The sequence below is a fragment of the Nothoprocta perdicaria genome, unplaced genomic scaffold (genome assembly GCF_003342845.1).
Source record: "Nothoprocta perdicaria isolate Ctin4 unplaced genomic scaffold, notPer1 scaffold_136, whole genome shotgun sequence".
In the NCBI taxonomy this organism is placed as follows: Eukaryota; Metazoa; Chordata; class Aves; order Tinamiformes; family Tinamidae; genus Nothoprocta; species Nothoprocta perdicaria.
Window position 1 is genome coordinate 1706294 of NW_020454494.1, and position 18562 is coordinate 1724855.

Sequence of the window (18562 nt, forward strand, 5' to 3'; positions counted from 1 at the left end):
TTCTCAATAATTTGGTGAAACRTGCATTTCTTTTTGAAAAAAAGAAATTCACAGACCACAAATATACCTTCATAGGAATACATTCCTGAAAACTGACTGACACAGTACTCAAGTACTTGCATTAATTAGAGGATATGAGAAGGTAAATAACATAATAATAGAGTAAAAAAATGGCAAGGGGAAGAAATATGTTTCAGATAAAAACACAGATGGAAACATAAAAAAAACAGACATCACTTCCAGTTGGCCTGCTACAAACTTCAGCCATGGAGGGAAATTTCMGTTCACTTCTAGCCAACAAAAATTCTGATGCAGAATTTGGACAATAAATTTAATATTTGATTTTCCTCTAAGAGAAATTAAGCACACTGGTAGAGAAAGTTACTACATTTTACAAAAGATTTTCAGTCTTTACCTTCTTTCCCACCCATTCAGGAAAAATCTGAACTCTCCATCAGAAGCAACAATGCAAATAAAATAAGAACCCTGTCAACTAAGTCACATAAAAATTATCTATCACTTTCCTGCAAAGTACAGACCCTAGCTTTAATAACTTGGCATATTCTTATCCGTCCATACCTMATCTAGGTAGAGTTTTCTCTCTAGAGTATTTGAACTGAGTATAAGGTAAGAGAAAGTCTATGTGCTTGACCTGGACAATACGATTCTCATCAATATGTCCTTCACTATCCTAGTGTATTAAATTATTATAAAAATGTTATGCTGAAATGTGGAAGATTTGTGTTTCAAATCTAACTTACAAACTCATTTTCTGTGGACTACCATTTTCTTGATGAAAACAATATTTAGAAAAAGAAATTAAAAATCACAACAATTATTTTCTTGATGCTCAAAAAGTTCTCTGGGTCTAATTCATGCTTGGAATTTGCCATAATAAATTTAGGTGATTTTTCATATTTTTTTTTATAATATCTTATAGCCCACATAGAAATTACTTCCCCAATACCTCRTCTGATTATATCATAAGGGGGAAAAGCATAAACCGGTAAGAACTATTTACTATTCTTTTTCTTGTAATATTTTCTTTGTCAGGGTATAACCTGGRGAATATGTATCATTATCATGACAGCAAATGCAGGACAGATTTTTAGAAACTCTTTCTCTCWTTGTCCCTCCTCTTGACCAACTAAAAAAAAAAAAAAAATTAGTCATAGGGAAAAATGTTAGCACATAAAAAGGAGAGATGCAAGTGAAAATATATCAACAAGCACGAAAAATAAGGTGTGGGAAAAATTCAGCAAGCAATTTTTCCTTGTCATGCATTTCTCTCATTCTCTCTCTCCTTTCATCTGACAGCACCAGATGCAGCAAGCCAAGAGTTATAGCCATTTTGGAGGGCACAAATAGTGTCTAAAGGAGGTAAACCTCATGGGACATCTGAAATAATATATTTTTTCCACTTTTTGAAAATTTTAACTCAGGGATTGTCTCTTGAAATGTCTACAGTCAAATTATATTTGGAGTTTTCACATAAAGCTTTTTTCTGTGAATACATTTCACACATTTAATGACAATACATTCTTTTACTTGTTAATCTAAAATGAAACACACTCATATTTTAATTTCCTATTTTCTCCTTAATGGCAAAAAAGGAAAGATAAAATATGTTGTAACAGAAGAGTATAAGCACAGGAAGACAGCAGACAGTATCCAGTATGTATCCAGTGGGTGTTTTTTTTATATATATATATATATATGTATATGTATAATGTGTTTTTTATATATATATATATATGTATGTATACACACACACATTTTAAAAGATAACAGAAAAACTGATTTTTTAATATATATTTTAATATATATTTAGGTATATAAAAGTAAATAATCACATGAATTTTGACTCTTATAATGATATGACCTGTATAGCTAAGATAAATATTTTCTCTTCCTTTTGTTTTTCAGTGATTCAAAGGAATTTTAAAATTATTTTCATCTATGTTTATTTTATAAGGAATATCATTCAGTTACATATATTTATTTCTAAGAGTTAATTGGCTTCTAAGCTCTTCAAAAGAGAGAGAGCATTATGAAATAAAAGAATATCTTGGCACTATTTAATGCCAATATTTTGACATTAAAAATATCAGTTAAATCAGTCACATGTTCACTACAATTACAATTGAATAAATACATAAAAAATATGAAGATGCTGTTCTCATGGTTCATTGGTTTACTTCACTTGTTATCCCTTAACACATACTGAAACAACTAGATGAATCTTCAATACATATGCTTAAGTACTGCACAGCAAGCAGCGCTCTGCTATCTTGAGAAAAATGTTCTTTCAAGAAGAAGTCATTTCTCTGGATGTTTCATTATCATCCTCAAGTTGCAGATATCTTTCTAGCTTAGGTATTCAGCCATGGATATACTAGAATCCTCCAYTTAAAGGGACTTATTTGAAATGAGTTTAATTAAATTAAATTAGTTTAAAATTAGTAATTATAACAAAATTAAGAAATACTTCTTTCTCCCYTTCAAACATTGTGTTAGGGTCTGAGAAAGCAGCTTAAGTGCATTAAGTATACTTAATGCACTTGATTTACATGCTCTAGGTGTCCCTGCTTGAGCATGAAGGTTGGACTAGATGATCTCTAGAGGTCCCTTCCAACCATTCTGTGATTCTGTGAACTGCATGGATAACAGCTATCTCCAGTGCTTRACAGATGAGAACCTCCCCATGCCTCTGTTGTTTCTACAAGAATTCCCCAGTTTATTGAAATGGACAAGAGTTAAATAATTGTTATTTCTGTTAATTCAAAATTTAAAGCTCTATTTGCAGTACACTTAATACACTTTGACTATATTATTTTATAGCCAATATAGCATTGATCAAACAACTCTATGAAATTATATGTCAACAGATACCTTCTTGATAATTTTTCAACATTTATGGTTTTTTTGCCATCCACATTAATGAACTAAATTAAAGAACAATTACCAGGGTGCTTTTTTTTTTTTTTTTTTTTTTTTTTGGAAGAACATGATTTGGAGGGCTGAATTGGTTATACACTTGTTTTTCAGGAAGATGACAAGTTGTGTATGAAAGCACTCCTAAATACTACTCGCATTAAATTTCTCATTTTTTTTTTTTACATTTAATTATTTTCATTATAACTAACATAGGGATAGTTGAAAGATCTTTAGTYCTATTTTATTTACACATTTGCACAAATATTTTATATTTTTTATGTGTATTGGCCTTGCATGCTACTATATGAGAGTGAAACCAATAACAATAATTTATTATTTAATTTGAATGTAAATTTAAGTATTTATATTTGAAATTCTTCTGGACTGAAAAAAAATCTTTGGTAAATATGAAACAAGGCTAAATCATCTTATTGAATTTTAAAAATCAATATTTCAATAATTATGTAGTTAAATGAAACTATTCCTTAAGAATTTATTCCTTAAGAATTTATTCCTTAAGAATTAAGATAGAAACTCAATGTCTGTAAGTTGAACATTGAATGCCTGTGCTAAAATTTTAAGGATCACTTTGAAAATGTCTGCATCTTTTAGATATTGAAGAAACCTTGCGAACTTTTCATCACTTTMTTATTGATGAAAATACAATGCCGCAAATGTGATGAATAATATATAGGAAGATAAAGGAGGATGCATAACGATAATAAACGACAATCCACAGAAATGTGTATTTACCTTCACAAGATGGTGTGGATCCTTCAAACTGCAACTGTGAATTCAATTTGCAGGTTAATAGATCTTGTCCAACAAGGGTGAAACCAGGATGGCACTTGTACTTGACAAAATCTCCTGAAAAAGTTATTCACAAAAAAACAAAAACTCTTAAAAAGTTAAAATGGAAAAAAAATGTTCAAACAAAAGTATATCAATATATCAGAAGGAGGATGTACGGAATAATAGTTTAGTTTTATTAGATTTCAAGTGGAAGCAGAAAAAAAAAAAGTACTATTTTATCACCTATTTCAAAGTCATCATCTTCAGTAAACAAATCTGCATGGGGAACTACAGGTGGTGGCTGGCACTTCTTCAGTTGATAAGCTGCAAAGTTAAATGAAAATAATATTAAGTAGTGATGTGTTAAGACTGAATTTCCAAAAATTCACTTCTCATTCACACTTGCCAAAGTATCATAGCTACACCAAAACTAGGAGTTTGGCCCTTAAGTTAAATGTATCAGTAATATTCACAACTTTTCTCATAATACTACATATTATCTCTACCATATTAACATATTTATTATAAATATAAATCCATTGTAGCATTGGGTGGAGTTGCAAAGCTAATGAGAAGGTCTGTGCAGCTACAAGGATGTGGTTTCATATGAGTGCCTCTGTAGTACCTGGTAATGATTTTTTACCAATTCCTTTAAATAAAATCCCCTCTCCACTCTCAATTTTGTCAAATGTTTTAACAAACTATGAATAGTCTTTTAAGGATGGTAACCTGGAAAATAATTGGCATGTCCATAACTAGTCTATCGGAATACTTAGCCGATTTTACGTCTACGAATTAAGTTAGAATGCCTATGATAGACGAAGAAGGCATTTCTGGAAAACAAAATAAATACATCAGACTGCAATCAGAGAGTACATACAGTACAAAATTGTCCCTTCCACAAAGAAGGATCACAAGAAAACCAAGAACATAATCTATCCTGATAACCTTATAGTCATATCCACTTGTCGACTTTGAGGACTTAAAGAAACAYGAAGTAAATTATACTGGGAATCACCCCATGTGTTCCACATGAGCTGAATTCAACACTTGAAAGCAGCTGCACAAAGAGAAAAGATCCATGCAGATCTCTTAAATCCATGCAGAATTCCAAAGGTGAGGGAGGTGAAAGCATGTATTTTCCTACCTACTTTTATTCATATATACATGTAGAACATTCCTATTATGTATATACAAAGTACACATCTAATCATTATTAGTAAAAMCATTGTTTGCATATTCCTGTAACACTTTGAATATCAAAGTCCTCTGCTGGACTTTAAAATGGGTGCCCAACCATCCAATCCACCTTTCTGACTATTACTCTTAGGACTGATCAGCTGGCGAAAAATTTTACTACGAAAGGATAGAAGAAAATTGACTAGTAAGTGGGACGAAATAATACAAAAAATAAAAACATAGTATTAGATAGTAATGACTAATATGAAGAAAAATGTGGTTTATTCAAAGATACAAATGAATGTTCTAAAGATACTTTTAATATACTGCTTTAAAAATAACTTATATTGTCATTTTAATAAGTAGCAAATTCATTAATTCTGGTAAATTTATTTTAGATCATCAAGTATATCACAAAGTTAAGAAATATTTTAATTCTGTAATTGAGATAATTCTATTTTGATATAATGCAAACTGACCATGAAAATTGAGAACAAAGAATCCTCCAGTTGAAAAATCACTGTGAAATTTAAGGAGGACTTGATTGGAGGAACTATATGCTGTTTCCAGAGCTGTGTTCCCACTGAAAACTCCAAGCTGAGGTGAATTATGGTCAGGACCATCCCTATGAAGGAAAATATATACATTAGCTAAAGAACAAATATATTAGCACTTAAATAACTTTTAAGKTTTTTTTAAGTCTTTTTTTTTCTAGAGAACATGTGAAATTTTCATTAAAATTTTCTAATCAATGATAAAAATGTTACTCTATTTGTATTTCTTTCAACACAGAATATTGTAACTTGAAAGTTTACTATTTTTTCAAGCCCAAGAGAACTTTGTAATAGCTTAAAAATAAATATTGGATATTAAATATTGGATATTAATAAATATTGGATATTAAAAAATAAATATTGGATGAGGTTATAGCATCTGAAGCTTTCTCTGTTTGTTCCTGTCAAAACTGATGTATAACCAACAGCTAATAGAAAATGTATCTAGAAAATCTTGTGTTATCAAAATATTTCTAATATTTTTGATACAGATCCTGTAAGAGTTTTCTTATTATTAATGCAGGTGTGAACAGGTTGAAAAAGATTGTTCCTCCTATATAAATTCAAAGAAACAAAACAAAAAAAAAACAAAAAAAAAAAAGGAAGAAAAAGCAAAAAAGAAAGAAATAATGTTCTATATTTCTCAACAGTAGGACAGACAACCCAAAGATACATACTTCAGCAACATCGGGCTGATTTTATTTTCAGTATCATAATTTCAGCTCTTAATAGGCATAATAGTAATAGTAATAATAATAAAAAACTACCACACTGCTTTTATAATTGAAGAACTCTTAACCTCTGCAATGCTTATCTGTAGTCTTCCTGTATGTGAAACCTACTAAATCTAAATGAATTAAATACTTTTTGTGCTTTGTACTCTAGAGATTATATAGAAGCACTCCAAAAGCATTCAGCTTCAGACCTTTCACTGTCTTTAACTTGGAGATACTTGTTCTCATCAGTCTTATGCTAAAAAGCCAAGCATTAATTGATTGTCTATCCCAAACTGATCAAAATAATCTCCTATCACAAAAAGAAAAATGCAGTAGTCTGCTGAAAGTTTTAAAAGAGAATATGACACTTAAATAACTTGCATATGTTACTTGTTTTTGTTAATACATAATTTAAATAATTTATCCTTATCTTGTACAATTTGTCATGGTTATCTAGACTATTAATTTCTATTCTAATATTGGTGACAATATGAAAAAAAAATAGCTTACTTGACATAAAAATTATACTTTCCTCTCCTAACTACCTTGCAAAACAGTAGTTCAAATAATTAATATTGGACCTAATAATTTTCTTTTTCTTTTCATTTTAAAAATCTGATTCCCGAGAGGAAAAAAAGAGAAAAAAAAAAAAGGCAACAACAAAACCAAAGCTATAATGATTCCATAACAATTCCATATTATTCTTTCATGCTGAAGTGAATGACATATAAAAGAATGAGAATGACAAACAACATCACACTAAAGAGCCTCCTCACAGTGATTTCAGGAAATACCTTGCATTGATAGCTCAGAAAGTACACTGAAAAAAAAGTGTACTTCATGGACAATCAGGAACTGAGAGAAATAAGCAGTAAAACACTTCTTTAAAAAAAAAAAAAAAAAAGAAATAATGTAACAAATCCAAAATTCAGCATGTACTTCAGCCTAACAAGTTCAAAAAGTTGACATGATTTTAAGATTTATTTACATAGGCCAAAAAAAGAAATGTCACTGATCCAGCTAGATCTTTACCAGYGAAGGCCCCTTTTTATTTAACTAATGTCAAGGAGGACAAACTGTGATTCATTTCAGAGCTGAATTTAATGATAACAGAAATATCTCGTGCAGTCAAGCTACAGGGCATAAACACCAACACTTACAAACTGCCTGAACTGTCCCTGTATGGATTATATGGACTTCAGTGTTGCTGTCTGTAAAAATCTTACTCTAGGGAGCGATAGAGAAATGATAGTTTACTTGGAAGATGACCTCTCACAAGAGTATGCTGTGTTCTGTATTTTGTGCAAAACAGCTTTTTTTTTTTCAAGATTATCCATAGTACATTAAAGAGAAAAGCCACTATGCATACTATATGGCATAAGTACTTGGGTTAACAATAGATGAAAAGGTGTGCAATGCATCAGAGATATAACCATCTATGTTTGCTCTTCAGTATTTGACACAAGAATTTAGACAATCTTGAGACCTCTTCTTCCAGAAAAGGGTATAAAATCAAGGAGGGCTTTGGGGGGAAAAAAAAAAAAAAAAAAAAAAAAGGCTGGGAAAATAGAGCATACAAAAATTAAACAGCTGCAAGATGCATGAATCAACTAAACTTATGGCTTGAGAAATATAGTCGTTGTAATAGGAAGCTATGGCTATCAATCATATTAAGATTTTAGAATAAGCCTTCATGATACACAAAAGTTTTTCCACATCTAACATATTGCTGCATAATTTAATGGAACATATAATTGAACATACTACAGACTGTTATAGTACATCTATGTCTAGAGCTAGGGTTCATGATCTCATTTGGAAAATGCAGGCCACTTAGAACTTGTATTTTCCTGAACACTGCAAGAAGCTTAAATCACATCTGAATGCTGAATAATTTTGAGTTTCAGAGAATTTTTAAGGAAAAAAAAAAGCTCTTAAGGGTTCAAGTAGTGTCAAATAATATTCATCAGTATATAATTATATATGTGAATACATTATATGTGAATTATGTGTGAATACATATATTCATCAATATATGAGTAAAAATTGTTCTATTAATCAGAGAATCATTATGGCTGGAAAAGACCTTCAAGACCATAAAGTCCAAATATAAAACCATCACCACCATGATGGCTCCTAAGTGCCTCATCTACACATGTATGCTGTTTATTAGAATCGAAATTGCATTATAAAAGATAACACTAAGCAAAAGCTTATTTGTGAAACTGAGATTATGGCAAATCAATCAGAACCTCCCCCCCACACACATGGTTAAAAAACACATGGTTTTTTAATACATACCAAACTGCAATATAGTCATTCACAGGTTCAGTTTGGAGTAAGGTGAAGTTGATATAAATTCCGTGGCCTGGAGGTACAGTAATTAACCAAGTACAATCCTTGGAATTTGGGTATTCATCTGGAAATCCTGGAGAATAAACTGTACCATTCTGAGCAGTTACATTATAGCCACAAGGAGCTGAAAATAAAAATGAAAAAAATCAGGGAACTATATTGCTTCATGAAAAAAATATACCAAAATGCTCTCCATTTTCAAAAGCTCCACAGACAAGCTAATCTAAATCTTCAAGATTAAACTAGAGGCAATTCTTAAGGAAAGGCAGAGTGTACTTCCATACAACCACCACTACCATATATACTTTATCTACAAGAGTTTTTAGCTATATTTAACAGTACTTAAGTTGCACTTTTTATGTTGATTCTTCATTTTGACAAGTGATTATAGAGGCATAAATTAGCATGTCCTTGCTGAATGAAATTTGTAGGCAAATCAATGCCATGAAAAGGCATTTGATTAATTCAACAGTAAAGAATGTGTAATAATGTGCAACTAAGATATAAACATGGATGTGACTAGATAAGACATATGGTCATTAGAGCAAACTAACAGAAAAATGAGACCTTAATAGTATCTTTGGGCTCAGTTTAACTCGGGAACTTTTCTCATCAGCTTTTACCACAAAGTTACAAAGTTACAGAAAAGGAACAGAAAAGAAAGAAGGGACATTAAAAAAGGAAAAAATGACGTCACATTTCCTGTTTGAAGGTTTAGAGCTGCTACGCTTCGGGGCACAGCAATCATCTGGTGAGCAGAACCTTTTGTTCAGAGAGAGCCTCTAGATGTACTGGACAGGCTAAAGAGGCTTTCGCCACTTTTCTCTCTTCACCTATCTATCACACTTCACCCAGCTATCACTAGCTAGTATGACGCTCAGAAAGTCTCCCCATGTTAGAACAGATCTGAATCCACTTCTATGGTCCTTTTAGTGTTCAACAAAGAATAGAGTCTTAAGGAAAAGAAGAATGGATWTTATCTGGCTAATTCCTGATTGCAAATACACACCAAGGGCAACTGGCAATGTTTATCAATCAGCTCTGGCAATTCAATGATGAAAATGTGAGTACATTTTCACTGCTCTCTCATCCTCTACATGTATGCAGGAACAGACTGTGGAGTCTAAAAATCTGCCCTGTTTCTTCCATAGTATTCAGTGTTTGAAATTAAAACTGTTTGACAAGTATACTAACTACATAGAAATATATTCCCCAAAATTGATTGAGTCATTAGCAGAAACTATTTTAAGTTCCAGAAGCAGGATTTTTTTTCTGACTGAGGCTTGATACTTAAATATACTTTTAAGTTTATTGTATTTCAAATTAATGGATTAATGTTGTCCATGACATTTTCTTTTTAATTCTGCTTTCATTCTCTRACTCTCCACAAAGAACGCACGTTGTTTGCATCTCAGTTGAGGCAGCCTGACCACTGTTATCCAGGACAGATCAATAAAGTGTCACAGATAACAGTAATGTAACAGATAAGGCAATACACACAGCTGATATCTCTCCCCAAAGATCTTTGGAACGGACAATCAACAAAAAATTAAATAGAAATAATAAGCTATATTCCAAACAAGACAGAAATAACTTTAGTTTGAGTAAATATTCTAATATTAATGAAGTTATTGTGTCTCATTGTGTCTCATTGTGTCTCATTGTGAAGGACAGACATGAAGAAACACATGATTTAGAAATCAAAAAGTGTATTATCAAGTCTTCTCACTTTTAAAATACATTTTTAAAGCTATAGTTCAATACGTTTTCTGGTGCTACATGCTGTTTCACAGATGCACTAAGATTATATAGTATAAGCACATACTAACCGCAGGGATAAATAACATTGTTCATGTAAAAACAGTAAACATCTTTAAAGATTCATCTAGCAGTATTGCCTTTAGACAGCAGAAAAAAAAAAAACACACATCTAACTTGCTGTAATGAGGGCTGGTCTCCTAGCTCAAGGCAGGCAACTGAATGACCTATTAGATTCAGGACAGCCATATGCCACAAATCTCTTCTCAGATGACTCAGATGAAAAACAAAATTCTAATGCTCAAGCCACAATGCTTTAGGTGGCACTCACTGTGCTTATAATTACAGAAAGTAATGATAATAAAAGGAAAAGCTCAAGAAAWACGAAAAAGTTTCAAATTACAGTAAAACAAACAAACAAACAAACAATTTGCATACAGTTCTGCTGGGGCAGGACAAGAGAATTTGAATTCATCTTGCTTTTGGCAGATAAACATCACAGACACCCACATTTTCTCTCTTGCAGTCAGATAATTCCCCAAATTTGTTTTCATGACAGATACAGGATTCCACCAGGAATTCTTCAAGGGGCAAGCTTCCAACATTATTATCAGGTATTAGGTTTTTATTTGTTTGTTTTTCCTACCTACTGCTGTCCTGATGGTGCTCATCAGGAAAAGAAACAAAACAAAAACAAATCACTGCATACCTTTTACATAATGAGCCAAATTTCTACAACTAGCTTGGAAAGGTCTTGTCTCCTTTGGTTCCTGTGCTTATAAAAAGTACTACCTGGTCTCATTGATTTCATCTTCACTCCCCCCCCTCCCCCCAAAACCAGGTCTCTTATTTTCATCCTATGATTTAAATCTGAAATTCATACTGAATTTATCTTCTTAACTAAGATATAAAAATATAGTAACAGCATATCAAGTGTCTAAAACCTTACAAACAGAGTATGCGAGACAAATTTTTAATGTAGACAAACACAATATATTGCTTTATATTTTTGAGTAAGACTTCACTTTCATAGATCCCCTAGTACATATGAGAAACTAGAAAGAATGTCACGGAATACACAACAGGAAAGATGTGAGAGAATGAAAAGYCAGTAACATGCCTCAACTTTGTGGCATGTTAATACCGTGGTACCATTTCTAGTAARCGGACACAGATTTTCTATTAAACTAACAACATAGGTCACAGGACATGTCAGGCTTAGATTGGACTTTCCCTGTCAGATTGGACCTTTGCTTTCAACTTGTGACAGCAATTATCTAATGACCAGGTAACTATTTATTTTTTCATTTTATCTTTTGCTTAGCTTTGTGCAACTGTGTACTGCAATATTTAATAGTCTTCTATATATTCCCCTGACTAGAAGATTGATAACAAGCAGAAATTCTGTGTAGAATGAACTTGCTGTACCCATCCCCAAATTCAGGTCATCAACCTAAAGATCCAGGGGCAGTTGAAGAGTGAGCATAMCGCCAGAGAAAGGTAGTATATATATATGTACCGGAAAGTTTGGGTGCATATCAGTCTAAGCATATCTAATCTGAACTGCATTAGGATCACTGTGACTGTTAGACAGTCTAACTTTCTGATTACACTGTTAAGATTTTAACTGGACTACCTATGAATTCTTTGCTTTGCATGTATGGCATGATCCCCATAAAAAAGATGTTGAGTGTAACAAATTGGTGGGGATTCAAGCAACCTACTGTGTAACTTTGGTTCATCAAATTCTTAACCATATTATTTTGACATCAATGCAAAAACAAGAACCCTCAAAGGATTCTCACACAAAGTTATTAATTGTCTTTCTTTTGTAAATCATTTATAAGTTATCATCACCACACTTCCTTGTGACAACTGCATTGCCATTGCATTGATTTTTTCCTCTGAAGTGTTAATTTCCATGTATGAGCCACTACCAGATCTCATATTTCTCTCAGCTTTCTGAAATATGTCGAATACTCTGTAGAAAGGTTTTGATTTATGGTTTGTAAGAAGACTAGCCATAGCTACAAAGGTCATTTCATTCTTGTATTGATTTCCCTCTCAAACCTACTGCCAAATTCCAAGGGTCAAAAGCTACTAATGCCCTATTCCATTTGCATTCCTTACTGCAACAACAGGTCATTTATATGCAATATTGGTTTTTTTCTGCTGTGACAGATCCAGCTTAAATGTAGAGAAGTAAATACTCTACAAAGTGAGAAAAGGGCTACTTTGGTGGAATAAGAGACTGAAACTACTCTGCTTTCTCAGTCAGCACACTAAGAAACCCACTCAATATTAAAAAAATCATGCAACTTCAGACAAATAGAGATGCATGCATTCAGACCTCAGCTGTGTGCAACTTTGTCATGTGGATGCTGGTGTGTAGGTGGTGGCAGGTCATGCTCAYATGCAAAAGAGCCAGGATAAATGTACACACCAGAGAATTTACTTCTCTGAGTTGGGAAATACAGGTAAAAATACTGAATTAAAACTGTGGGCAGAGGGACAGAAGATAGAAATAATGAATATCTTAGCAGCAGTAGGAACTAAAAATTACTTTTCCTGAATGGCAATTCAAATYGAACAAGTACTTCCTTATTCTTGTTTAAGCCAAGAAATCAGACAGAAAATATTAATATGTGCCCTAAAATCTAAATTACTCTTTTCATCTACATGTACACAATACTGCTTTAAGAAACAAGTTTCTTTAGCAAAATGGTAAGGGATAAAAATGAATACAAGGCTGCTATTCTATTTGGTGATGTATTAATATCATTATTTGGGAATATTATATATTACTCTGAAATCAAATTATACATTAAATACAAGTAATTTGATTGTATAGGTGTTTTTCTAAAAAAAAAAAAGAGGATTTTTTTAAGGGTTTTTTTCTGCCTTTAAAATCTAGCTTTAAATTTATAATGTCACAAAGTTAACTGCAGAACTACCTACAGATTCCCAGTGTCTTACCAAGAGCAAAAGCAACCTAAATATCAATGCAAAACAGTGATCCAAGATACCATTCATCATACCCTCCTGTATTCATCAGACACAGGAGGGCATAAAACGTTAGCATAAGAATTAAAATGTTAAAAAGACTTTAAAAAAATTCCAAAATGTTCGACAACAGGCTTAGTTTTTGAATGTTTAATATAAAGTGTCTGTTTTTTCCCAACAGTTGAATGGGTATCATTTTCACATGGAAAGMACACATGCATTTTTCAAGCATTAAAGCTTTTCTACATAAATAGATTATTATTTATCTGTTCTACTTAAACTATATCAGAAGACAGCAAAACACYGATACAAAACCAAATCATCCTAGGATATAAATTTGTGTACTCATATCATTCTACCTTCATTGCATGTTTAAAATTATCAATCATTTAACAGAACAATAAAAAACTGTTATCCTTTTAAGATAGACACTGAGGAACTGAAGTGAGGCATTTTATCCATAAATCAGTAAAAAATGTAATCCTTAGTATGTGTTAGTGAACTTATTACAAAGGCATTTTAAAATAAACTCTAAAAAACACCCTGTTATTCAGTGCTTTCTAAATCARTTCAAGAATACTCTGTTCATCAAAGGTGCAATTATATCCATAGTTATTATTCTGCCATTACTATAAGTCTGATTTATCAAGATTTTTTTTCTTTTTTTGTTAGAGACACCAAAAGCCCAACTATCTRAAAGGAAGCACTATCCCAATAGAGATGTGCTGCATCTTCATTTCACTTTAACAAACATATATTAGGGTGGTTCTTTAAATCTTCCAAAGCAGTTCTAGAATGACACAAGAAAGACTGAAAAATACAATGTAGAAGCAATCTTTAACTGCAGGAGTTTGTCAGTGTATTAATTCTCTATTTTTTACAGACAATATGCTTTCTTATACCTATGAAAGATACTCTATTTTCTAGTGATTTTTACAACAAAAGTGGATGRCTTTCTAAGGAATTAAAGGTAAGGAAGTATCAGGGGATGAGATTAAGTATTATGACTGAGAAGGATAAGGTAGAGATGACCTATAGAGTTTTGATGCAAGTGTATGCACAGAACTAGGGCAGGTCGGAGAAGAGCTGGTTGTATGTCATGTCATGATCATTTTTTATTTTCAGCTAATAACTCTATGTGTGAAAATTATCATACAGCCTGCATCAGGCATTTTTCCCAAACAAGTTATCAGCTTCTGAAATTATACCAATCTTTTATTTAAAAGTAGTATCAGAATGTTCATTTTGAGGGATATTTTCTATGCTAATGGCTAGCTTCCTCTCTACACATCTGTTCAGAGAACTGTTTTAAGTAATTAAAAAAATAGTTTCTTCTTTTTTTTTCTAAAAAAAAAAAAAACTGGTAAGTTTTATTCAATTTGGTTTAGAGCCACAAAAAGTGTTCTCTCCAAAAAGTATATTCTCCCAATATCAAAGTTATTTTTAAGCACTGTCAAACTACATGAAACTCATTGATGTTCTCAGAGCAATGTGAAAACATTTAATCAGAAGTCTGATCTGTGATAGAGTGAAAAAATATGATATAATTTTAATGGGAAAATAAATAAATGATTTGCTTGGGTATTTCCAGAAGTCCTAGACATAAAATAAGTAGTTGTGTTCCCCTAAGCTTTTGGATCTAAATTGTGTTCCCCTAAGTTTTGGAGTTACTAATCTCTGATTAGTAACTGAAAATAGTATTACAAATTGTAGGAGTTTTATAATTCAATCCATTTATCTTTAGCCATGTTTTCATGGGAAAAGATGTATTCCAGTCTTGCCCATCCTTTAGCAGAAAATTTCCTTAATCAGCGGGTATATATAGATAAAGCTTTGGGAGAATCATAGAAGCATAACGGCTGAAAGGGACCTGTAGAGATGATTTAGTCCAAACCGCCTGCACATGAAGGTCACCTAGAGCATGTGGCACAGGATTATGTGCATTTGAAGATCTCCAGAGAAGGAGACTCCACAACCTCTGTGGGCAGCCTGTTCCAGGGCTCTGTCACCCTCACTGTCAAGACATTTTTTCTTAAGTTCCTGTGGAACTTTTGGTGCTTCAGTTTGTGGACATTTCATCTAGTCCTATCGCTGGCCACCACTGAAAAGAGGCCAGCCCCATCCTCCTCAGTGTCCTTGAAATATTTTTAAACACTGATCAGGTCCCCTCTCAGCCTTCTTTTCTCTAGATTGAACAGGCCCAGATCTCTCAGTCTTTCCTCCTAGGGCAGAAGTTCCAGCCCCTGATCATCCTCATAGCCCTGCATTAGACTCATGTCTGATTTTTTTCCAAAGCTGCTATGAAACAATGATATATATATTATATATATATATATTTCCCACAGAATTAAGTCACATAAACTAATGTAGTTTCATAAACATGTATCAATATAGAACAGAAGTTCTACGTAACAGTCAACAGAAAGAGACAGTTATTCTATGTGAAGGATACTTAGATGTAAGTGTAAATAAAGATGTAGATGCAAAATGTAAATAAAATGTTATAGAAACTTTTAATTCAAAACACAGAGGAGATGACAGTTCCCATGCTTTATTTATATATGCCAGTGGTAAAAGTTTTTCAGTAAATCAAAAAATATCTCCATCATAATCTGAGGGTGATGTAATATGAGCACAATGTAAATTCAGGAAGAATGTAAATGAAGGTGAAATAACCATTTTAACAGCAGGAGACATTTGGCTCAGATCATTAAGTTTGTCAGGATGATTAAAAAATATCCTCATTTTCTGTTAGATTTATAACCAGTCTGAGAATGTGAGAGTGTTAATATTCCTCTAATTTGAAAGTGAAATATGACAATAAGAGGAAAGACCAAATCAGGAGGAACCTAAACAACAACAACAACAAAACCCCATAAATTACGTCCATGTTGGTAATGTCTTTGGATACCTGCAAAGGATCCTCATCATGAGTTATAACCAGCTGCTTTGCCAAGATGTGAAGCATTACCACACTGTGTGTCTAAGGAAAGTGTCAACTCTGATCTCCCAAAGACATATTTTCATTTATACCTCTCAATGCTTTTCCTTTGGGAAATATGGCTTTATTTATCTTAGGCTGTTGTTTTTTAATCAATGGAGTTCCATAAGACTCAGAGGTGATACACTTCCAAATACAACTATAGTTGCCTAAAATAGTGTCATTATGCAATAAAAATATTAATTCATGCTGCTATTTCAGCTTTTAACTTATTGTTCTCTATAAAAAACAAATTGTTAGTTTGAAAGATTTTATATTAAATAGAAACAGCCTCCCAGCTATCATGAAGAAGTAAAAAAAAAAGTAAAATGGACGACTTTTTGGATTGGCAGCCATTTAACAGTGAACGTACCACTGATTGTACAGAATACATACATTCATTTCTATGCTGGAAACACTCCAATTTTATTCAGTATTGGAATATCATTTTAATATTTTTATTTCTATACTGTCATAAATCTGTAAACCCGTCTTAATCCTCGTCAATAAAAATCCTTTTTTTTTTTTTTTTTGAGAATAAGACAAAATTCAATACTCTCATTTGTTCAAGTGAGCAGCAGCTCCTAACTAAACTTCTGAAGAGAGGAAGCATGGCCCTTCCCATGTCCAGTGATAAATGTTCATTCCAGATATTGTCTTCCCAATATTGTCTTGTCCAAAAGGAAGAAAAATAAAATAAAGTGATAGCCATTTGCTTCACTGACCTTTAATTCTTTGCTTTCTAATGTGACTTCTTCCATGTGCTGCCACATACAACTTAAGGGCTCTTCAAGTGGAACAGTCTTGAAAGTGTTTCACCTTCAAAATACTTGCCAGTATTTCCTTCAGTAATTCCTACAAATAGACTCTATTTTTTTCTTGGGATATTCAGGAAACTAAAGCTAGTTCTTCACTATGTTAAAATGCATAAATGAACTTTGGGAAGAATTCCTTCCCTATTAGAGAACTGGTTCACTGATGGAAGACCACAACTAATATTAAAACTTTTCTTGTTTGACAGATTTACTTTAAATACATTCATTAATTCTTTCACTTTGAGATTTCTGTAACAATTTTTCCCTTAATCATGAGGATATCTTTATGTCTTATTTTTCAATCAGGCCTCTACAATGTCTATTTAACAGTACGAAACATATACGAACAGTATATGAAAAAATAAAGTTTAAAATAATATATAACATAGGCTAATTGTTCTTAGTTTAATAATTTCAATAATAATTATATAAATAATCCTTAAAAACACATAATATTGGGAATTTTATATATTTTATAAATTTTATATTTATATTTTTATATTTATATTATTTTTATATTTTATAATTTATATATTTTATATATAAGAAACTGCATTTCTTCCTTACAAAACTTTTGAATTCCAAGAAATGCATCATATTATATAATTCTTCTGTATGATTAATAGACTCCTGCAAAATTTATGTTAACTTGCATAACTATTACGGAACAGAACTTCACTTTTTCAATTTTCAGAGCACTCATTAGATCAAAACAAGGAGGTTGTATACACTCAAATCTCAAGCATGTATTAAAACACATTCACATGCTGCAATGCATTAGGATTAAGCTGTTAGGACAATATCATTCCCAGGAAAAAAAAAAAAAAAAGAAAGAGAAAATAAATTGAAATGTTTATTTCAGTTCTCATAAGCAAGAAACTGCAATGGCAAATCAGACATTTAGCCCATCGAGTCTACTTTTGCTTCTTACAATATTGAATTCCACTTGTCTCCAAAAAATCACAGAGTTCAGAGTAGGAAATAATACGTTAACCTTTCTCACTAGGAAATCTCTTCCTGGTCCCTGGCAGTCTGTCCTGTAGTAAGATAATTTGAATCTAAATTTTTGTCATGGATTATTTCTGTAGCTCAGATCTTTCTGAAATTCCCCACAAAATTATCAGGTTTGATGTGAAACTAAATCAAACTAAAAAATCAAATACCTTTAAATATAAGTGATAAGGATACTAAACCTACTTCCTGCAATAAAAATCTTTAGCACCATTAACCTCTTGCTATGATTAAAATCAGTTATTTCCTTAAAACATCCTCTAGGAGACTTTGACAAAGCTTTTGAAGATCTAAATGAGTGTCAGCAATTTGTTTCTGTTGTTTATATGAAAGCCTGGCTAAAAGCTTTCAAATGGAGCAATTTATGTGACAGCACACATTGTCCAAAGAATCAGAAAAAAAGAAAGGGAGAAGAAAGTCAAAAAATGACAAATTTCACATGGAGTTTAAGATTATATCTGG

At 32.1% G+C, this 18562-nt stretch overlaps 1 protein-coding gene across 1 annotated transcript in view; it reads right to left on the minus strand.

Moving 5' to 3' along the window:
- Positions 1 to 18562, minus strand: part of CSMD1 (CUB and Sushi multiple domains 1) — a 471181-nt gene that overhangs the window by 72364 nt on the left and 380255 nt on the right. The window contains exons 41-44 of the mRNA XM_026033888.1: positions 8480 to 8657; positions 5388 to 5533; positions 3973 to 4053; positions 3691 to 3804 (exon numbers count right to left, since the gene is read on the minus strand). Of these exons, the coding sequence (XP_025889673.1) occupies positions 3691 to 3804; positions 3973 to 4053; positions 5388 to 5533; positions 8480 to 8657 (519 nt within the window). The remainder of the gene's footprint in view (positions 1 to 3690; positions 3805 to 3972; positions 4054 to 5387; positions 5534 to 8479; positions 8658 to 18562) is intronic.